Genomic DNA, 23,598 nt, shown 5'->3' with positions numbered 1-23,598 from the left:
GGCAGTGGCTATGAATGGAGCTGTGGTCTCAGGCTGAGACCATGGATATGGTAATGGGTGCCACTGCCAGGAAATTACTCATTACCATATGCTTGGTCACAGAGGAGACGACAATATGTCATTGACCAAATACCATTATTTTAGGGTTCATGTTACCTCTCAATGTAATGCATCTGATGATGCTGATGTGTTTTATGGTGTCATATGATTGATGCAACGTTTTTAATTAGGTTTTATGATTGAAATCAATATCCGTTTTTTTGTTTGATGTGAATGTATTCCCGTGTTAATAAATGAAACGTAAAAACACAGCAAAAATACTCAGTTATGCAGACAAAATCATTGTTATTCCCTCCTAGCCGTTTACTACTGAGGATTAAGGTACATTCAACCCTATGAATGACCACAGATGACAGGCGGTGCAATCATGACAATGGATCCAGGAAGACAGAACAATCCAGTTACTTGCTATCATGTATTAACATACTAACGTTTCAAAATTAAACATATACTGTACATTGAGTCATTATCCTGCTACTGTACAGACATGTCAAGATGGGTTGGTCGATATATTTTTTTGATTGTGTAGTCTGTGGTATACACCCTTTGCCAAACATAGATTGCCAAGACAAAATTACAAATCGCCAACACCATGATCTCATGTAGCCTATCATGTCTCTGTAGCTGGTAGCCAACAACATTAGCCTCCTAGCCAGACTATACTGTACGGTACGGTATGTATGTATGAGCCTGCTGCTGCTGCTGCTAGTGCGGCTAACGCTATGGCTGGCTGACCAACCCTCTCCTCATGAAGCTCGTACACAGTAGACACACACAAAAAAACAACAACTTGTATCAGTGGTTTCAGAAGAACTCACCGGACCCGGTCGGGAGAAAATCACTTTGCACAATGATGATGATGATGCGCTTCCATGGCGCGGTCCATGTTCAGCGGCGCTGCTGCTGACACGTATGTTCAGGTGCTGCTTGTTGGGTTTGAGGACACACAGTGTTCGGTATAATAAAAACAGGGAGGTGTTGCAGCCTAGGCTTCAAACGCTATGCTAGTCAGTCAGTCACAACAACACGCCCCTGCGTTGCGTCACCTCTGATCTCTCCATGCAAAGACACCCCGCTGTGTGTGTGTGTGTGTGTGTGTGTGTGTGTGTGTGGGGGGGGGGGGGGGTACAGTACAGTACCAAATATATTATAATTGTGGCTATATCAATTTCCCTTTACATTTTTCAAAAATTGCAAAAATGTCATACAAGTTCAAGCTCACATGCTTAGCAATCTGATGGGCTGTGAATAGGATAACCCCAAAAAGGCCATGGCTTATTTCCATTGAGGTCCTGTATAGATATATTATAATATCGATATTGCCCTCTGCCCAGCTCTAAGTCGCATGCACACGCGCGACACACACACACACACACACTCACGCATCCACAATTTTATTTCTATATAATGCATACCATCATTCACATTCATGCATCATCATTTATATTACCAGCTGAGCAATATATCAATATTATATCGACATTGTGATATGAGACTATATAGACTAAAAAGTCTGAGAATTTATATTGTACTACTGTAGTGTAAAATGAAGAGTTTCTGAACTTATACCTGACTGTTCTAGCTGCTTACCCACTAGTTATAACTTATTATAGCATTAGGCTACTGATTATTTATATAAAATAAAATAAACTCCTTGTGTAAATGAAAGAACTAATAGTCATCCCCACAAATGGCCACAATATATCATCAAAACATTGATTGAAATACAAGCTATTTGGGTAAAACATTTTTGATTTCATCCATATTGCCCAGATTGTTTTGCATAGTAGGAAACTGCATTATACATTGTAATGTAACATTTTGTATGCGTGTACACACAGTATACATACGGTATACTCTCGCACACACGCACGCCTTTAAATAAAACAGCAACTTGTAGCTCTTGAATTTTCAGTTAATATCATCTAGGATTCAGGGTATTTGGTCAAAAATATTGTTCATTGTATACAATACCACTAGTTGTGATAGCTAAAGCATATTGTCCCATTCCTCCCTAATCAATTATACTCAAACATGTATGCCATTATTTTACTTTGCTTGTCAGTGTAACATCTATATTGTTTGTATTCTTCATAATGTACTTCTTCTTCTTGTAGGATATATTCCTTGTAAAAAAAGATATAGTTGTATTACCTATATAATATATATATATACACGTAATACAACTATAATGCAACTCATTTTTAACCACTTAATGTGGTCAGTGACCTATAATCACAAAAAGCAAAGAAGTTGACGGTATTGATTCTTTACGTTGTCTTATAGTGCCCCCTGTTGTTGAGGACTTAAGTCTACAAGCTGTACAATCCTAAGTAATTCAAATCAGTCTGTTCTAGATCTTGAATTCTGTGGGACTATTCAGTTGAACTCGTTTTCTGTGATCGAAATAAACACATTTGTTTGATAGAAAAATCTGTATTTCTATCCATGGTTAATTGGCCAGTGTTCTTTCATCTGATCCCCCCCCCCCCCCACACACACACACAAACCACACATTGTTAATAGGTCAATTCATCCAACTTGAAAGATAATAATAAAGCAGCCCTTGACATGTATTGATAATTGACAGTAATGATCGCACTGCACAACCCACCAAGTTCAAAAAGTTTTATTTGAATTTAACTAAATCCATTTTGGCTCTCCAAATGAATCAAAAATGTATAAATTCCCATGGCGCTTTGTAAAGAGAATATTTAGAGTTTATAGTTTAGATTTGGTTAATTGACAACATTCGTGTATTGTGTTGTCTAATGGAATATGGCAATTGTTCCTTTGCTGTCTGTCCTTATGTATGTAAAGAAAGCACATGGCCTGCCTCTATTGAAACAAAACAACACTAACTCTTGACTGAGCCAACAACACATTATTCTGTGCTTAATACTGAAAAGAAAAAGAAAATACACATCCGAATAGGTCCTCTGTATCACAGACGAGGAACCAAACTAACAAAACATTTTCTCTTAAACGTATAAATTATACAATAAATTAAAGCCTTTGAAACGCCTCGAACCATTACGAATACAAAGACATACATAAACTATGTGGCATTTAATTTCTTTTAAAATAGCCACAGCTATTCAAATCACAGTAATGGCAAGCTGCCTTGAGGTGCGAGGATGATCCCAAAGACGTAAAAAAGTCCCATGAGCAGGTTGAGCTTGGCCGTCTTCTGCGGGATCTTGGAATAGTACCTGCTGCGGAACAGCTTCTCCAGGGGGAAGGCCATGGGCAGCGTGAGCAGCGGCAGCGCCATGCTGATGGTGTAGTGTGTGGCCAGGATGCAGAACAGCACGTAGGGGACGAACAGCAGGAGGTTGTAGAGGACGTAGGACAGCGTTGGGCCAATGAGGATGGCCAGCGTGACGATGCCCGCTTGCTTGTCAGAGTCCATGTCTCTGGTGTTGTTGCTGTGGAGGATGGCCTCCGTGTTGAGGGCCAGAGGGACGGCGTATACCAGGGGCAGCACCGACAGGTAGCCCACCTGCACGGCATGCGCAAACATAACCGCGAGTGGGCCAAAGGTGATCAGGATCACCACGTCTCCTAGAGCCACATATTTAAGACCGATGCCTGGGAAGAGACGGAACCAATACAAATATCAATGTAGACAAACATAATCAACTCTGATAACTTCCGTTTATGACTGGAATAAATTGTACAAATGTTTGGATACTAGGAGGATTTTTATGTCACTAGCAGGGTAATGAAAATAGTTAAACCAAGAGAAATAGGTTAATATTTCACCCACCTCCGGTGTATAGAAATGAGCTCGAGAGCCCTCCAAAGTAAATAAGGGCTAGGTGCTCCAGTCTCAGCGTGGATAGAAAGTACAGCAGAGTGGCACACAAGCACCCCACAGAGTACAGCACTGCTCCAAACATAACCACGTCCTGCGGGGCCAAGATCTTATCAACCAGAGTCCTATCATCGCTCTTCTTGTGGTCAATTCCCTTGGAAAAATCATAGTAGGTGTTTACAAGGTTCCCCGCCCCATGGACAACCAAGACAGCCACAGCACACACCATTAGAATGACCAAGTCCACAGAACCCTCTAGTTTGTATGCCAGGGCACTGCCAAGTGCCACCGGCGTAAGAGAGGCGCTGAAGCTCCACGGTCTCAGCGCCAGCACATAGGCAGCGCACTTGTGCCTCATGTGGGTTGAAACACGGGCCAACCTCGACATCTGGTGGTTGGCCTGGTGGTGGTTTTGCACCATGTCATTCAAACCGGTCTGCCATTGTTGGCCATTGTGACCATTTGATCCAGCCAACACAAATGTTTCTGCCCGGCTTTGTGCCTGTCCTTTGGCCATTTCTGTGCCAGGGTCCCAGGATACCAGCAGTGCTCCAAAATTCCAAAGTGTTCCTGTGTGAACAAACAAGAAACATACAGAATCAAAACGGCACGGAGCACCTTTTCAAGCTTCCTCTAGCAAAAAAACATGACCGAACCATTTTGGTTTTGGGTTGTCCCGTCGCTCGTACAAGTATGTCCATCCAAACCTTGTTAACAAGATATCTCTGGAATGAAGGCCGTAATACATCATACATCCACATATTTAACTCAAGAATGAACAGATTAGAATTTGGTGGTCAAAAAAGGTAAGGCCACTACTGTGTGACCTTCAAGTATTATACTAGTGCAGACAGTAGTAGCTGTTATCAGAGTACTGGCAAAGGCAGCCTTGAGTCACGTGGAACTCCATACTGTGTGGGAAAGACTGACATAATTGATGCTGCCACCATCACCAAGCTGATGTTCAAAGTATTATGTCAACCATCTCCATCTTTGGGCAAAAACATAATCCACTGACAGAGACTGTCATTTAAAGACAGATATGGGTGTAAAATGAAACTTGTTGGCAGAGGCATATACAAAATGTTCTAGTTGTTTACAGTTGTTATAAGCATTAGTTGCTCTATAAATTAACTTCGGAATTGTAAACCAGGCTATAAAACAATCACAGCAGCTGAAAATATCTTGGAAAGTGTCGCCCCCTTCCTCTCATTCCAGGGATATTGTTGCCCTGTACCCCTTCCTCGATAATCTGACGATGGTGAGTCTGAGAACAACTTTGCGTTGATGAGAAAGGAGAGTACACACACACACACACTGGTGATGACAATTATCTCATCCGTCATTAGTTAATTACACAACAGACTTTACAATTGCAACGATTGATCTTACAGCAGCTAACTGTCTAACTTCGGTGTTCCGTTTAAGAGTGTTACTCAAGAGTATACACATAGAACCAAATGGGCATTTGGTTCCACTTTGTACACACAGTTAAAGAAGAAGCAGCCTTACTATCCTGCTAAGATTATTGGATTAAAGCTAAGTGGCTAGTGTGTTAGCACTGAAAGGGGAATGAAATGTCCGACAAGCAGCACACCATTTACCTTTCAATGCGCTTCCTTTCTCAAGGTGGACTATTATTTGACGCCCTGTAGGAGCATTATTTCTGTTGCGTACATCCAAACCACGGGGGCTGAACCGGCTTCGTCTCCCGGGGAAGCGCTGCGTGTCAGTTTCGAAGGGATTTGACAGGGTGGCCGCTGTGGTCGTTCGCCCTGACGGCAGCCATTTCCTCCTGCTCAGACGAGTCCGACACTACGCAGGGATCCGTCCGGCAACGATTACTAAATCGATCTTAGTTCCGCCTGCAAAACATAGTTAAAAAAAATAACCAAATATATTGTCTATTTTCATTTAATTCAAGGGTGTGTGTGTGTGTGTGTGTGTGTGTGTGTGTGTGTGTGTGTGTGTGTGTGTGTGTGTGTGTGTGAGACGCAACTTGGCCTGTTGTAGCGCCACCATGAGGCTGATTATTTGAAAACTGTCAAGTGGCATTTCTTCCTCAGCCTATAGAGCGGCGCAGTCCCTCCCCCTTTCAGAACAACGAACGGCCCAGGAAATGGAATGCAATGCATTCTGACCATAGGATTTTCTTTAAGTATTTATTTAAAGACGGTTACGCCGCGGAAAAAGCCAACTCGGATCGTGACAAATCATGACAATAAACACAATGTTTTGGGCCGATCAAATCATTTATAAGAAGAAAAACGAAACAAATAGTGTTGTCTCCTGCCTTTATTTTCTTCTTTCTAATGATTTGATCGGCCCAAAATATTGTGTTCATTGTCATGATTTGTCACGATCCGAGTTGGCTTTGTCCGCGGCGTAACCGTCTTTAAATAAATACTTAAAGAAAATCCTATGGTCAGAATGCATTGCATTTCATTTCCTGGGCCGTTCGTTGTTCTGAAAGGGGGAGGGACTGCGCCGCTCTATAGTGGGAATATGGCTGCATGCAAGGCTGCATCCAGTGGGGAAGCCGTGGATATGCACGGCCTGGGAAGCCGTGGATTATAGAGTAGCCGTGGATATGCTGCCATGTCTTCCTTCTCAGAATGCATTTCTTTCATGTGGATTCCAAGGGATTCGATTTCCCAAAAGTTGCGTAACTGATCTGACAGTGCCTGTTCCTCTCCGACGCTGATGCACATCACTTCAATGTCCACAACTTCAGTTAGCGTGGTGAGTCCCTCCTTATCTTTCCGTTTTGGCGCTTTAATCATAGAAGAGCTCAACTTGGGTGCTTCCAATAAATGGACGTCATCAATCAATGCTTTGATTGTTCTTAATATTTCTCAAACGAGCTGCCTTCACTTTCCTGCAGGTAATTCTCTGGGGTGTTTTGGAACCAAACACATACATATTCAACGTTTCTTTACCTATAACTGGCAGGTTAAGTGCTCTGGAAATATCCTCTTTAATGAAACTGCGGGTGCTACCCCCCATCTAATAGGCACCTGGCTACTTGGCTTTGCGTTGGTGCATCTCCAAATGGTAGCTGTAATACTGTAGGCTACTATTGTCAGAGTTGCTTGCTACTAACTGCATCTGCAACACTGTGGTCAGCCTGTCTGTCGTTGCCGTGGTCGGCGCGTCTATCATGCGCTGTATATTGACTCTTGACTGGCTGTTTGATTGCAAACTGTTTTGTGGTGTCTGCGCCCGCACTCTTCACAGTGAATGCCCTGCGTTCTACAATTACGCGCGACATGCCTGCCTAACAGACATTACAAAACACCTGCCTTGTTTCCTCAGTGTTTCTCTAATTCTCTTCTTAGTTCAACAGTCAGTTCAGTACAGTTCTTGGAATCCACATGAAAGAAATGCATTCTGAGAAGGAAGACATGGCAGTGTATCCCAAGCCGTGCATATCCACGGTACACGGCTTACCGAGCCGTGCATATCCACGGATCCCAAGCCGTGCATATCCACAGCTTCCCAAGCCGTGCATGCCTATTCCCACTAGGCTGAGGAAGAAATGCCACTTGACAGTTTTCAAATCAGCCTCATTGTGGCGCTACAACAGGCCAATTTGCGTCTCTCTCTCTCTCTCACACACACACACACACACACACACACACACACACACACACACACACACACACACAAACAAACATGTTTAAATTACTCCTAAACATTTTGCCAAACATCACACACTCTCCTATCCTCCTGGTATTTTCGTTTTAAATACCTATTTCTAAGTTTTTAATGAACAATTTCTAAACAGTATTCAGAAAACGAACCATAGGCTATTCTATGTTTTAATTTACCATTTATATATTTGACAAACAGTTTTCAGAACACCAAACCGTATTCTGAATAGGCCTACTGTTTGTCAAATACGAAATTAGAATTCAAATGGCCGTAAAATACACGGACCCAGCTGTGCAATGGAGTGGTTGCACCACTCAAAAGCAACAAATAACTATAAGCTAGGCAGGCCTATTAGATAATGTATTCTCAAATTAACACATTCAGCACTATAGCAGAGCTACAAAGTTGGATATAAAATAAATACAATAGCCTAATTCATGATTATGCAATACAGGCCTATATGAAACTTCTACAATAACTCATTCCAATAACTCCGCAAAGCTTTTTTTTTTTTAAGTAAGCTGAGATTTTATTAGAAACACAGAAGTCGTGCCATATTTTTTTCATAGACTTCCTTTGCTTTCTATGACTGACCCCATGCTGCCCCGTCTGAAGTAATGTGAAACCCGCACATGGCAGACGGTGCGGAACAGCGCCCCTGGCGGCCGAGGGGCGAACAGAGCTGCCAGACGAGACGTCTGACTCTGAAGTCTGAACCCAGTCCGCAGGCTGGACTGCGCTGCTGCTGGCTCTATTTATCACAACTATACTGCAGTATATATATATATATATATATTTTTAAAGCATATACAATGGACGAATATTGATGTCCACCACGGGAATAGATGGTACATCTGTAGTCTTCGTTGAGGGATTGCTTTTTGTTTTCTGGAGGGTGATGATATGATCGCAACCATGCACCAGACTGTCAGAAGTTTACCGAGAGTTCTCCTCGGACTCATAATGGTGCTAGTCGGCGGCGTTCTGTTCGCGGGAGCGTTCCCTACCTGGAGGCTGGAGGTATGGTTTGACCACTGTGTGGAGTGGGGGTTGCAATTGTCTGTTTTATTGTTTGTCTAGGCTACAGTGCGATAATATGATCACAATTAATTATGTTCCACACTAGAACAGAATCAATGCATTTATCTACAGGCAACGAAATAGAAGACGTATGGATCGAAACTTCGAAAGCAACTGTTATTAAACATTTAAATAAAAATCCCAACTTGATGTTATTAACAAAGGGCTTGGGAAGTTAATGGGATGCATGGTTTGTCTTTTCTTTTGAGACACAGTCACACACGCACACGCACGCGCGCACACATAACAGCCAGGTAAAGTAGGCTCAAGAAAGACATGTGTTGGAGATTGAGTGGTTATTCTTAAAGTTTAAACCTTACACTTGTAGGCTACCTTGCACCTGCACTTTCATTTAAATGAAATGTGAATGGAGATTAGCCTATCTGAACAAGCAGAGCCCGTGTTTCCATCTCAAATGCAAACCAACAAGATGGGACAACATATATCTTTCCATGCTTTATAGCCACATAAACAGTAAAATGTGTTTATTTATTTAACTCAGCGAGTATGTGCTCTCAGAGTTACAAATAAGAGGATTGTGCAAGATAACACAGATGAGGACCAGACCCTTCAGGGCCAGACATCCCTTATTATCCATGCAGGCGTTGTCTAGGTTTCATTTCCTATTATATATATTATTATAAACATCCGCAGGTGACACAGATGGGCACTGCATCTGTTCCCCCATGGCAATTGTTTTGCAAAACAATGAACACTAGTTTTATGTTATGCATTTAAAACAATATGTGGCATACTGTATCATCCAACCTTGTGTAAGAGTTCCAATAAATGTAAAAGTGGAAACATATGATATTACTTTACTATACTTTGTGACTTCTACAGTTTTGCATGCCATCACGTCTCTTTAAAACAAAGTCACCAGAAACAATGTTTTAATTGCATTCTGATCTTACAGACTCACTCAGCAACACTGAGGATAAGTCCTTTTGGCTTTTGGGAATTCAATTAGGCTATTGTATAAAATATTGAACTATACAGTTAGTAGAGCAAAAATTCCATCGTTACTCATCACCAATACAAAGTATTAAATTACCAGATCAGTGGCCTTGTGGTTGAGTGTCCACCCTGGGACTGGGAGGCTGGGGTTTAATCCCCAGCCGGGTCATACCAAAGACTACAAAATGGGACCCAGTGCCTCCCTGCTTGGCATCAGCCTCAAGGGTTGGATTGGGGGAAGTCCATGCAACATACTAGCGTCATGTCCAGGGGGTGTACTTGTACATCAAGCTGCCTCACGCTACAGAAACAGGAGATAGGCTCCTGCCCTATGGGCCTCATGGCTCTGCAAGGCTACGAAGTAAATTCCAGAGTGTCAATTTAACTCAGTGTTCAAATGGAACCCAAGTGTAGATTAGTCTTTAGTCCACATCTGCCTTGTTCCGTTTGGTGATTGCAGGAGGTAAATGGTTATGTGGGCAAATTAATCCTGGGGTTAGATGTAGAGTGAATGGGGGGTAGACTTGATATTCTTCCTTCTTTTCGACGTTTGCCAAACAAGAAACTGCAGAAGCATTGTGTGTGCCAAAGGTAGAAGCTTAAAACAACATGAATACCTTCAAAGAATTAAGATTTAGGGTACATGGGCAGCTTTCGTGTAGTTGAAGGAGCACAGAATGCCTTCTCCAGTTTCAGGAGTAATAAACGTCTGGCTTAATGTGCACCTCCTTGGCTCTGTTATCAGGAACCGAGGAACCTTAACTCTCTTGGCAAAAAATAAAATGTATAACAAAAACAGGTCATTATTACTTTATACAATGTATTTTGTGAGTATTTCTGTTTGGAATCCTCCAAGGTCAGAATCACACTTCAGTTTGAAGTCGGTGAACTCGTGCATTTATCAGTTATTTTTCCATAAATAAAATAAAAAGAATCAACTGGGACAAGTGATATTACGGTATATTGCAGCCAAACCAAACCGACCTACAGTTTAACTTGCCCAGTCACAGCATATTTACGATAGCACTAAAACTAAAAACTACCCATATTCAGACTTTCAAAGCTGTAAAACGAGAATAGAACCCAGGTGTTATTATTTGGGGAGTCTTTTTTTGCCCCTCCCCGAAGGGACATCAGACACAATCTATCTGCAAAATGTATCATACTTAACGTTTGGAAAGCGCTTTTTACTGCTGACCGCTTCCTTTTTCCATGAGATGGAATGCTCTTGCATGAAAATGTAATACGTAACATTCACATGCAAGGCGCTGAAATAACAGCAGAGTTATGTGCAGTAGTAACAGTAAAATCATAGCAGACCTTGATGTTCACGAGACATGTCAAAATCTCTCAAAGCGTCTAAAATGTGGCAATTCAACATTACCGGTATACCATATTGCTTTTGTTTGAAGCTAATTACAGCTAAAATCACAGTGCCAGAGTGTATTGTCTTCAGAACGAAACCCAAGCAGGGCCCTTAAGGTTCAGTCTAGTTTAGTTCAGCCCATAAAGGAGCTCTTTCACCACCAACTGAACAATACTGTCTGTGTCCAGTCGCGTGCCTCTCCTGACTGTTCTTTTCCTGTGGTGGCCAGCAAGACGCTTGGATCGTGTGTCAGGTGGTTAATCAAAGATTTTTATTTGTCCAAGGAAGAAGCTCACACCAGTGTGTTGCTCATTGGGATCCGGAAAGACGCCCGCTCACAAGTGCTCCATCTCTCCAGGAACAAGCGCTACACCCTCACCCCGGAGCAACTCAAATGGGACAAGTTCAAGCTCACATACAAGTACAAAGATTGCCTGTCCATTTTATGTCAAATCCTCATCCTAGAGTCAGACTAACGGCACCAAAATTGATCTAAAGCAACAAGGCAACATGTATATAGTACCGTAAAATGTTGGTGCAGGAGTAAGGTTTCTAGCCACCAACGTGGAGACTAAGGGATGCATACGGCTAGAACGGAGACGCCAACGAAACACAATTGCCCGTGTTTGCAGGCAGGGAAGCTGATTGGGGAGGGTGATCTCTTGCACTGCATTAGTGACGCCTACAGCTGGGTCAGTGTGCCTGTTCAACAGGGAGAGGAACTGGGAGGAATAGTGTGTTCCTACTCATGCATCAAGTCCTGATGAAACTCCTCACCCACGTGTGACCAACTGTACATCTTAGCAGTGACAGGGAATACACAGCACACATGTGAGGAAAAGCTTGGGAGATAAAGGGAGTGTAGTGCGATCATAGATTATTAATGCTGAGGTTAACAGTATATCAGAACATTGGTGGGGATCCCTCTTGCTTCTAATCTAGGGCCTGTCTGATTATTATTATCCATTGTTTTTCTTTCTGGAGATAAATGGTTGTAATATATACTCGATTGACGCTCTCCTTTCTACACAGGCTTCTCTCTTTTCCGACAAACTTGATGAATGCCAGTGACACGCGCAAGGGTATCGCCAAAGCGTTCAGCATGTGGAGCGATGTATCACCTTTCAGCTTCAGGGAGGTGCCAGCTGACCAAGACGCCGACATTAAGATAGGTGGGCACACGGCATGTTCTGTCACAAACAGATGTTCCCCGGTGCATAGTTCTGGGCCTTCTGCTCTTGTCATTACTTGCTTTTCTCTCTGTGTTCATAGGCAAGGCGACCCGCTGGTGTAACGCCAAACCTGTCAACACTTTTATTTGGCTCCCCCCCCCCCTTTTTTTACTTTTAGTATCTTTACACTATCTATGGCTAATTTGATGTGTGTTTCATAAAATAAAAAAATAAAAAAAGCTGAATATCTTTCACGCATGTCTGACCATGTTGTAGTAAGTAAGTAAATCAAGCCTTGTCCGTCCCGTTGGGATACGGCCCCAGGGTCTGGGATTCGTGTTGCTGCGTGAATTCTCAGTGCAAGTGAGAAAAATGGTTGTCATCCATCCTGTGTGTGGGGTTTGTTGAACACGTTTTGTTCCATAATTCATCATGTCCCAGTTGTACTGTATGCAAAACAGAATGGCTGGAGTGAGGATTTCCCTTCTTGGCTCTGAGATATACATGCCTGTCCTTCTCCCCGTCTCTCTCTCTCTCAATTCGCTCCTGGCGCAGGCTTCTATCCCATCAACCACACAGACTGTCTGCAGTCCTACCTGCACCACTGTTTCGACGGCATCACTGGAGAGCTGGCCCACGCCTTCTTTCCCCCAACGGGGGAGATCCACTTTGATGACCATGAGTACTGGGTTCTGGGAAACATGCGTTTCAGCTGGAAGAAAGGTCTGTACCTTTGCGTCAATCTTTCTGTTTCATGTTTACTGACACCCGCACACTGTCTTTAAATGCAGTGAACCAACTTTTAATAGGGAAACAGCAACGTTTCGGCCTATGCGGCCTTCATCAGGCTATCTTCATAAAGCAAACGTTGCTGTTTCCCCATTAAAAGTTGGTCACTGCATTTGAAGACATTGTGCGGGTGTTTTTTCCTTTTTTATTGTTGGGCACCGTACCTTCTCCTACGCACCTGTCGCCTGTAGGTGTGCAAAAGCCTTGCTTAAAAAAAAAAATTATGTTAACTGACACGAAATACACTTGACTTGTGAACACAGTCTTGCAAAAAAGTGGCCTGGCGCGACGCTTCCTGGGAGGAAGCGTCAGTGAATCCTCGCTATGAGTCTGGCCGCGCCAGGCTAGCAAAAAAGGGTGTTTGTGAGAGAGGGGCACAGTGTCCAACATGCAAAGTAATCGATGGCATCTTTGTGCAGGAGTTTGGCTGACTGACCTGGTCCACGTGGCAGCACATGAGATCGGTCACGTTCTGGGACTCATGCACTCTCTGAACCCCAACGCTATAATGCACCTGAATGCAACTTTGACAGGGCGCAAGATAATCTCACAGGACGAAGTGTGGGGCTTGCACCGACTCTATGGTATGTCAAGAATTCCAAAGCGAGAGAGACGCTCATCTCTCGGATGTAAATTAGTTTCTGCATGATTTTCTTTCTCTCACCCTAGAATGCAGTCTGCATTAACACCTATTCTTAGACTTAGAACATTGTGAGTACTGTATAAAACCGCCGTGACTCATTTGGAATCCAAACAACCTAGATTAGGAACGTTGGATGGAGAACACGCGGTAGGTCTGGCATCGGTTCCAAGTTGCTTCTGAAAGCCAACGTGGCGTTATTGAATATACTAGACACTGAGTCATCATTAGTACGTGTGTTGTTGAGTCATTCTCATTAGTAAGAGCAGATTATCCGTCTAAATTTCCGCGCAGCGCCGGAGTCGAAAGCTACCTCTCTGATCCCTCTCTCATCCCTCCCTCCTTCTTTGCTCCGTATTCTCTCTCTCTCCTCTCCTACAGGATGTTTGGACCGTTTATTTATCTGTCCCGCCTGGGCGAGGAAAGGCTATTGCGACAGCAAGCGCAAGCTCATGCAGAAGCACTGCCCCTCCAGCTGTGACTTTTGTTACGGTAAGACGCAGCAGTAGTAGTCCAGAGGAAAAAAAGATTACGCTCCATCGTCTGCTGCCGGGGAGCCGCTGTGTGTGTGTGAACCGTTTGCCAACAGAGCAACGGGAGCCAGCAGGTCCAGCCATGTGGAGCCGTGATGGGGGCTTTTCAAACATATGATTCTAGAAACCGATTAGCAGCACTTGCCACTGGGGGAAAACTAATTCAGGAAGAGTTATTTAGGCTCCGAAATCTCCGGCGTCCGCAGAGAGGCAATTTGTGTTAAGGCACGGAACACAACAAAACGCAACTGCTGCAACCTGTCTGCGCTTTGCACCTGGACGTACGCTGCTTAACGCATTAACAGCAGCCATTCAATAAATTAGCGAGTCTGTGGCAGCACTCAACAGCTGTACTCCTTTCATAGACTTGCATTAAAAATACATCAGTCCTGAGGTCTCTGGTTGCACAACAGGAAATGGCTCCTCCTAAACCATCACAGCACATACGATTGTTGTGGGTTTCTCCGTTTTTTTTCTCCCCCCTTGGTCTGTAACAAGGGACAGTGTGGAACTGTGGATAGAGGCGAGACGATATGATTCCTGGCTCCGGGTAATCTGTTCCTCATTGCTGATTGGGAGACGTTGTTCGGCTGTGGAAAAATTCCTGAGTGACTCCAAACCGCTGGAATTTCAGACTGTGGCTTGAGGGTTAGAGACGCAGAAGGTCAAATTGGATTTTTGCTGCATTAACGAGAGCGACTGTTTTTTTTGTCTCCCCCTCTATTTTCGAGTACACTTTTCAGCTGACCGCGAGACCGTGCCTGTGGCGCTTCCTCAGAAATCAGACAGCTAACACTGAGATAAGACAACCCACAACACCAGAAGGTCTAAGGTTGGGAGAGTGGGGGATGTACAGGAATGTTGACCGTTTGTATGCAATATTAATTGCAGGTCATCAAAAGTATGTTGTGGAAAAGTTATGGTGACAGTTCTGAAAGAAAAAAAAAGATCAACCCAACAAACAAACATCTCTGAAAAAAAACAGAAAAAACATGACAATGACAAAGGAGTAGGACTCGTGTGTGGTCTGGCGGAATTACTCAATATTTTACCTCCTTTGTCCTCGCTTTTTAGAATTCCCCTTCCCCACCGTGGCGCCCACGCCCGCTGCCCCGCGGACCAAACACAAGCTGGTGGCTGAGGGCAAGAAGCTCACGTTCCGCTGTGGGAAGAAAATAGCGTCAAAGAAAGGCAAAATATAGTGAGTTCCATCACATCACATGCCTTTACCTGACCGTTCTGATTTAATTTGTCCACTTAATGGACCACTTCACCACTTTTCAACTTAGGCGCTCCGATCAGGTTTCTTTGGGACTAATCCCGATCACTGATTGTTTTTCTCTCGATCGGCCAAAACCGATGCCAATCTTGTGCGTAAGGGGAATATTTTAATATTTCCAAAATTATTAGATGTCAAAACCCATATCAAAACTGTTCCTGTGTGGGGAGGAAGGAGAGAATGTTTAGGCCTGTCACAAAGATGCAAAACGATATTATACATCCGATTGACTTTTATATCACTTAAATGGTATAAAGATCAGGTAAATTGATCACAGTTCCGAGTCAATATCAGCCGATGACGATTGGTGGTCGATCGATCGGAGCATATTTAATCTTCATATAATTGGTCCTCACTAAGTATGTGATGATCATGATAAAATAGCACCATTTTTTCCTACTCAGTCTGTCTCTCATAGGAGGGCTGTGGGCAGTTCAGAAACCTGTCTTCCAGTGACATCATCGATGGGGAATCCAAGCCAATAGAAACTGCAGACTTTCTATTCCTGAAAAGTTGCAATTTGAAAATGGAAGCCATCGTCCTCACGATAATGCAAATCTAAATATAAAAAAATAACATCTTGCCCAACGATGTTGTCACTGGAAGACGGGTTTCTGAACTGCCCACGGTCCTCCTATGAGAGACAGACTGAGTAGAAAAGAATGGTGGTATTTTATCATTAACATTGGTGGGGACCAATTCTATGAAGAGGGGTTGAGAAGTGGTGAACTGGTCCCTTAAGTCGCATTTTATACATTGCCGTAAGATGGTGTCTCACAGCGGAAATCCACAGATCAGCGGCCCATGGCGACTCGTTGATCTGCTACTTTTGCCATTTTGGAAAATGTTACCTATAATAACAGGTTGAAAGTGTTTAACCCAGGGGTTCCCAAAGTGGGGTCCGAGGACCCCCAGGGGTCCTTGAGGGAGTTCTAGGGGGTCACCAGCTAAATTAGTTTGGAACCAAATGAACCCTTATGGGTCTGTAAATGCCATTAAATGTGGGTCTGTAGACTAATATGCATGTCAAACTGGGGATCCTTGACATTTTACGGTTTTACGGAGAATTACTGCGTCAAAATCTTCTCTTATTGGGGTCCCTTCCCTGTATGACCCCCCCCCCCCCCCCCCCCCTCCTCAGCTGGTACAAGGACGGAGAGCTGCTGGAGTACTCCCATCTCGGGTACATCTCGCTGAAGGACAACCACATCAGCATCGTGGCCAACGCCATCAACGAGGGCACCTACACCTGTATCGTGAAGAAAAAGAACAAGGTTCTCACCAACTACTCCTGGAGGGTGCGAGTGCGCTTCTGAAAAAAAAAGCCCACACTGCGCGTAGCACCCTGCAGCACAGATGCACTGGGTTATCACAAAGGACAAAACAGGGAGAGAGAGACGCTCACACATACACAAAGGGCTATTATATATGCATACACGCCACTTCCCTACTTCCTTCACAGGTGTTAAAGATGATACTAATGAAGGAGCTGTTCCATTCCGGTCAAACAGTCACTCATTGTGCACGTTGGCTCACTGGAAACACCACCAGTGGGTCTCAAAGGTTGCCAAGTAAAGCTTTACTGTGATTAAAACGAATCCTGCTGCATATTGTTGGAAAGTGCGCTTCGTTTGGCAGGTGTGCCTCATTCGAATCCTAATGCGCATCAAAGAACCGCATTCTACTCCGCCAAAAAACAGGGGTTTCGTTTCACTTCCAATCGCATTTGATTTCGATTCGGTGTAGGTGGGAATGCAATCCGCAGCAAATAAAGGAAATGAAGCTAAACACAGTTGGAGACGGAGAAGGGATATTCATTTTACGCAGCGCAAAGATGTCCCGTTTAACCGTGGATAGATGTGGGCAAATAAGGAGAGTAGGAGACTACATTAATCAATTGCTACTGTAGTGTACAGAATATTCAGTCCGTCTGTGCGTAAACATGGAGTGTTGTCACTGCTGAGAGGAAGTGGGAACTTTCTTCATATCGATAAACTTGTAAACTGAGATCGGATTAATTTTGTGCTGCTGTCTGCGCTGTGCCTCCACATGCCCAAAAGAACAGTGCATGCACACACACACACACACACACACACGCGTGTGCACACAAGAGTGAGAGAGAGACGTCTAGTCCCCGACACACGTTTACCCCTGTACAGGTCTAACTCTGAGAGTGTACAAATGGTACACTCTCAGAGTTATGGGGGTCCATGTTTGAGAACCACTGTACACTAAATGGAACAGCCTTAATTAGTATCATCGTTAACACCTGTGAAGTAGGGAAGTGGCCTGTAGGAAGAGTAATTATGTGTGCATATAGAACATAGTCAAAAGGGGACCTCATTCACAAGGGCACATATTTTCTTTTTTGTGGTGTTTTCATTCCTTTAACCCACCCACCCTCCACTGTCTGACACACACTGTCATGTTCCGTTCAGAACTGTGCCTCTATTTTTTGCGTTTTTGTGCCCTCTGGTGGACGTTGGTTAAATGTGTATTTCAATGCAAACTGTCCATTCTGAAGCTAAACGTCAGACCCTGCGGTCTTTGCAACTGCTGCTCTATTCCTAACCTAACTTTGTGTTCATGTCTTGAAAGAATCGTCTGTAAGTAACATGATTGCAACCTTTTCTGACATGTTTGGCGATTTTGTAGCCTTTTGGTTTATCTTAATTTATTCTTTGCAAGTTGGGTTTGTTTGGGTAGGTTGTTGCTAAGCTAATGCTAGTAGTAGTAGTTTCAGTGCATTGATTTGATATACAGTGACGATATCGCTGCTTGGTCAATTTCATTAGCTTTATTCAGCATTTGTGAGCCTTTCTGACTTTTTGTGATTTCATATATGGTTACAGCAATTCATGATTTTATGATACAGCTATTCCTCATGCTGTAATTTCTTGGTTCAGTTCATAATTCATAATTAGTTCACAACTCCAATTCATATTTCAGTAATGTGTTATAAAAAATGGGTTAAAACTATTTACATTTATCTACAAGCCATTTACATTATAGCCTACAGTACAGTCATTTCATGTCACTTAAAACATGAGTTACAGTGAAATACACTTAATGCTTGTAGACATTGTATGTTTTTCATGTTGTTTATTATTTCATTGGATTATATAAATAGGCATTTAATTAGTGCTTTCTTTATGTTTCAGTTTTACAATTTTGGCTTGATTGCTTTTGGAGAAGTAAAAAACCCTTCAAACGTTACACTGCCTCCGACCGTCTCTTCGAGCCAACTGTTAGCTGTCTGTTTATCTGTGAACATCATACCTCAGTGAGAACAGAACAGTAAAAAGACGTCTTCCCGGCGGGCACGACTACAAAGACAAACAGGATACTACAGCATCACTCTGACCTACACCGTCTAACAACCTCCCCCGAGAGACATTCACCATGTCGACTGCAGGAGACGCAGTCAAGGAACGCACACCTTCCCAGGCTAGTAAGCGCTCCTCTTCCAAAGGAAGCAAATCTTCCACTGCCAGTGCAGCAGCCGCCAAGGCACGAGCTAAGGCTGAGGCTGCCAAAGTGCGTGTTGCCTTCTCTCAGAGAGAGAAGGATTTGAAGGTTCTAGGAGCTGAAATGACAATGAAAGAGGCTCGTATAGCTGCTGAGTTATCTTCATTACAGTTGGAACGAGACGCTGCAGCAGCTGAAGCAGAGGCTGAGGTTCTAGAGGCGTTAGTGGATTCTGAAAGTGTAGAAGGCAGCAAGAGAGACATGGAGGACACAACGCAAATTGCCATAGAACGTACGCAAGCATATGTCCAGCGTCACTCTCAGCAACCTCCCAGTCACACAGAACATCCTCAGTCTCCTGGTGAGGAGGAACCCCCGCAGCTCCAACCTTATACACCATCACTAGCTTTCATTAATCCCATTGTAGACTCCACATCTCCAAACAGACGGAGACAGCATGACGACTCCAGAGCTGAACGGGACGGCAACAGCCATGGTGATGGTGCGGCACAGCGGCTGAGCGCGCCAACACCCGCAGTTCACCAACAGGCAACCGCGAGCAACACCCACCCAGATGTGGGGCGGCATGCAGGCCGTCCCTCGTTTGCAACGCCCACCTTACCTGGTCCTCGCGCCTCACATCACACATATCACACACCCAAGGATGTACAGCAGTCTAGAGGTTTCATATACACTCAAAATCATCCATCTGCTGCTCGGACCCCACCTCCTAATTCACATGACTTCCCTACCGCACCAGTGGATAGGTCTGGAATGAGTGACATGGCAAGGTACTTGGTACGTCGTGAGCTTGTGAACACAGGGCTCATCAAGTTCAATGATCGCCCAGATAACTTTTGGGCGTGGAAGTCCTCATTCACGAACGCCACAGGAGGACTGAACTTGACAGCGAGTGAGGAGCTTGATCTTTTAACTAAATGGCTGGGAAACCAATCTTCTGAACAAGTCATGAGGATCCGTGCTGTGCATGTCAACGACGCTGCAGCTGGACTCGAAATGGCCTGGGATCGTCTTGAAGAGTGTTATGGCGCATCTGAAGTCATTGAAAGGGCCCTCTTTGATAGGTTGGAGAAGATGCCTAAAATCAATCAAAAGGATCCTCAGAAGCTCAGGGAACTGGGAGATTTACTGATGGAGCTGAATTCTGCCAAAAGGGATGGCTACCTGACAGGACTTGCAGTTCTGGACTCTGCCAGGGGCATCCAACCCATCGTTGAGAAATTGCCCTACAATCTTCAGGACAAGTGGATGAGCCAAGGCTCACAGTATAAGGAGATGCACCGTGTCCAATTTCCTCCATTTGCATATTTCACTAACTTTGTCTGCAGCGAGGCACGCAGAAGAAACGACCCTAGTTTCACCCTCTCAAGTGCCTCTGCAGGTCCAAGCAGCTCTACAGGTTCATCAAGGCCAGAAGCAGTGAAATCATCAGGAAATGTAAATGGTCATGTGTCCATTCACAAGACAGAAGTTGCTACAAACGACTCTGCTCCTCGGCCACTGGGTGAAGCAGCACCCGGAGACATAAATAGACAATGCCCCATACACAAGAAGCCCCACCCTCTGAAGAAATGTAGGAGTTTCCGAAACATGGCACATGGAGACCGTACCAAGTATTTGAAGGAGAATGGTGTCTGCTTTAAGTGTTGTGCCTCTACTACACACCTGGCTAAAGACTGCAAAGCAGAGGTGAAATGCATGGAATGCGACAGCGACAGACATGTGGCAGCACTTCATCCTGGGCCACCCCCTTGGAGCACAGCCGCCACTGCAGAGCATGGCGGGGAGGATGAAGGTGAGTCAAGTCAGCTGTCAGTCACCTCAAAATGCACCGAAGTTTGCAGCGGAGGCCAGAGCCCCAGGTCATGTTCCAAGATTTGCCTGGTAAAGGTTTACCCAAAAGCTCACCCAGACAAAGCAGCGAAGGCGTACGTTATTCTGGATGACCAGAGCAATAGGTCAATGGCCAGGTCAGAATTCTTTGATCTCTTTGAACTCACTGGGTCAGACTCTCCATACACTCTTCGCACATGCTCTGGAATCACGGAGACATCCGGGAGAAGAGCTACAGGGTTCACTGTGGAATCCTTGGATGGAGAGGTGAGTGTGAAGCTTCCCACACTCATTGAGTGTAATCACATGCCGGACGACCGTTCTGAGATTCCAACTCCAGAGGCAGCGCAACATCACACTCACTTAAAATCGATTGCACACAGAATCCCACACCTGGATCCAGAAGCCCAGATTCTCCTCCTTCTGGGGCGTGATGTCCTTCAGGTGCACAAAGTGCGAGAGCTACGCAACGGCCCTCACAATGCCCCCTACGCCCAAAGATTAGACCTGGGGTGGGTTGTTGTAGGCGACGTCTGTTTGGGCTCAGCCCACAGATCGGCAGCAGTTTCTTCATTCCGCACTAATGTGTTAGAAAATGGACGCCCATCTCTCTTCACTCCATGCCCAAATCAGCTCCATGTCAAGGAAAAGTTCAGTACCAAAACACAGACCCACACTGCTTCTCGCATCTCTTCTTTCCCGTCTGTTGTCGATGATCACAGTCTAGGCTGCACCGTCTTCGAGAGAACCAAGGATGACGAGAAAGTGGGTCTCTCCATCGAAGACAGACTGTTCCTACAGTTAATGGACAAAGAGGTGTTTATGGACGACGGTGCAACGTGGCAGATGTCGGCGGCAGTGACCCCACAGCAGCCTCGCTCTACACAGCGGCCTCGCTCTACACAGCGGCCTCGCTCTACACAGCAGCTTCGCTCTACACAGCAGCCTCGCTCTACACAGCAGCCTCGCTCTACACAGCAGCCTCGCTCTACACAGCAGCCTCGCTCTACACAGCAGCCTCGCTCTACACAGCAGCCTCGTTCTACACAGCAGCCTCGCTCTACACAGCAGCTTCGCTCTACACAGCAGCCTCGCTTTACACAGCAGCCTCGCTCTACACAGCAGCCTCGCTCTACACAGCGGCTTCGCTCTACACAGCAGCCTCGCTCTACACAGCAGCCTCGCTCTACACAGCAGCCTCGCTCTACACAGCAGCCTCGCTCTACACAGCAGCCTCGCTCTACACAGCAGCCTCGCTCTACACAGCAGCCTCGCTCTACACAGCAGCTTCGCTCTACACAGCAGCCTCGCTCTACACAGCGGCCTCGCTCTACACAGCGGCCTCGCTCTACACAGCGGCCTCGCTCTACACAGCAGCTTCGCTCTACACAGCAGCCTCGCTCTACACAGCAGCCTCGCTCTACACAGCAGCCTCGCTCTACACAGCAGCCTCGCTCTACACAGCAGCCTCGCTCTACACAGCAGCCTCGTTCTACACAGCAGCCTCGCTCTACACAGCAGCTTCGCTCTACACAGCAGCCTCGCTTTACACAGCAGCCTCGCTCTACACAGCAGCCTCGCTCTACACAGCGGCTTCGCTCTACACAGCAGCCTCGCTCTACACAGCAGCCTCGCTCTACACAGCAGCCTCGCTCTACACAGCAGCCTCGCTCTACACAGCAGCCTCGCTCTACACAGCAGCCTCGCTCTACACAGCAGCCTCGCTCTACACAGCAGCTTCGCTCTACACAGCAGCCTCGCTCTACACAGCAGCCTCGCTCTACACAGCAGCCTCGCTCTACACAGCAGCCTCGCTCTACACAGCAGCTTCGCTCTACACAGCAGCTTCGCTCTACACAGCAGCCTCGCTCTACACAGCAGCCTCGCTCTACACAGCAGCCTCGCTCTACACAGCGGCTTCACTCTACACAGCGGCGGACAAAAGAACACGCTCATGGTCGCATCATCATCATCAGACCACAGTGGAAACAGGTACAACACCTCGCCAACGTCTTCTGGAGCAGATGGAGGCGGGAGTACCTTTCAACGCTCCAAAGCCGCAGCAAGTGGCAGGACGACCGGCCTAACATTCAAGAAGGTGACCTGGTCCTGATGAAGGACAACCAGGTGCAGCGGAACGACTGGCCCCTAGCCCTGGTCGCAAAGACATTTCCTGACACGGATGGAAAAGTCAGGAAGATCGAACTCAAAGTCACAAAATCGGGGTCAGCTAAGACTTTTCTGCGGCCTGTCTCTGAGATAGTTCTCCTTATGACAGCCAAGGGACTGGACCCAAAGTGATCTCCCCAATCTTTGAGATAAGAATAGAATTGTTTCACTTGATTTTATTGTTTAGTTAGTGGTATTTATAACAATACCAGACGGGGAGTGTCATGTTCCGTTCAGAACTGTGCCTCTATTTTTTGCGTTTTTGTGCCCTCTGGTGGACGTTGGTTAAATGTGTATTTCAATGCAAACTGTCCATTCTGAAGCTAAACGTCAGACCCTGCGGTCTTTGCAACTGCTGCTCTATTCCTAACCTAACTTTGTGTTCATGTCTTGAAAGAATCGTCTGTAAGTAACATGATTGCAACCTTTTCTGACATGTTTGGCGATTTTGTAGCCTTTTGGTTTATCTTAATTTATTCTTTGCAAGTTGGGTTTGTTTGGGTAGGTTGTTGCTAAGCTAATGCTAGTAGTAGTAGTTTCAGTGCATTGATTTGATATACAGTGACGATATCGCTGCTTGGTCAATTTCATTAGCTTTATTCAGCATTTGTGAGCCTTTCTGACTTTTTGTGATTTCATATATGGTTACAGCAATTCATGATTTTATGATACAGCTATTCCTCATGCTGTAATTTCTTGGTTCAGTTCATAATTCATAATTAGTTCACAACTCCAATTCATATTTCAGTAATGTGTTATA

General features: G+C 45.0%; 3 protein-coding genes across 5 annotated transcripts in view; 1 reads left to right on the top strand and 2 right to left on the bottom strand.

Moving 5' to 3' along the window:
- mib2 (MIB E3 ubiquitin protein ligase 2) overlaps positions 1-1,060 on the bottom strand; it is an 83,019-nt gene extending 81,959 nt beyond the window's left edge. For all 3 annotated transcript variants that reach the window (XM_083769014.1, XM_083769015.1, XM_083769016.1), the window contains exon 1: positions 879-1,060. The gene's annotated coding sequence lies outside the window, so the exon portion shown is untranslated. The remainder of the gene's footprint in view (positions 1-878) is intronic.
- Positions 1,061-2,674: 1,614 nt separating this feature from the next.
- Positions 2,675-5,677, bottom strand: ubiad1 (UbiA prenyltransferase domain containing 1). Its single transcript, XM_083769241.1, has 3 exons — positions 5,482-5,677; positions 3,830-4,447; positions 2,675-3,651 (listed from the first exon to the last, which is right to left on the bottom strand). The coding sequence occupies exons 2-3, from the start codon at positions 4,392-4,394 to the stop codon at positions 3,164-3,166; spliced, it is 1,053 nt and encodes a 350-aa protein (XP_083625367.1). The 5' UTR covers positions 4,395-4,447; positions 5,482-5,677; the 3' UTR covers positions 2,675-3,163.
- Positions 5,678-8,235: 2,558 nt separating this feature from the next.
- mmp23ba (matrix metallopeptidase 23ba) lies at positions 8,236-16,674 on the top strand. The gene is made up of 8 exons (XM_083768620.1): positions 8,236-8,551; positions 11,219-11,355; positions 11,967-12,106; positions 12,662-12,829; positions 13,315-13,479; positions 13,917-14,027; positions 15,143-15,269; positions 16,489-16,674. The coding sequence occupies exons 1-8, from the start codon at positions 8,435-8,437 to the stop codon at positions 16,661-16,663; spliced, it is 1,140 nt and encodes a 379-aa protein (XP_083624746.1). The 5' UTR covers positions 8,236-8,434; the 3' UTR covers positions 16,664-16,674.
- The last annotated feature ends 6,924 nt before the right edge of the window (positions 16,675-23,598 follow it).

The sequence above is a fragment of the Protomyctophum parallelum genome, assembly GCF_964188405.1.
Source record: "Protomyctophum parallelum genome assembly, chromosome: 7".
NCBI classification, from domain to species: Eukaryota; Metazoa; Chordata; class Actinopteri; order Myctophiformes; family Myctophidae; genus Protomyctophum; species Protomyctophum parallelum.
This window is presented reverse-complemented; position numbering and strand designations above follow the sequence as displayed.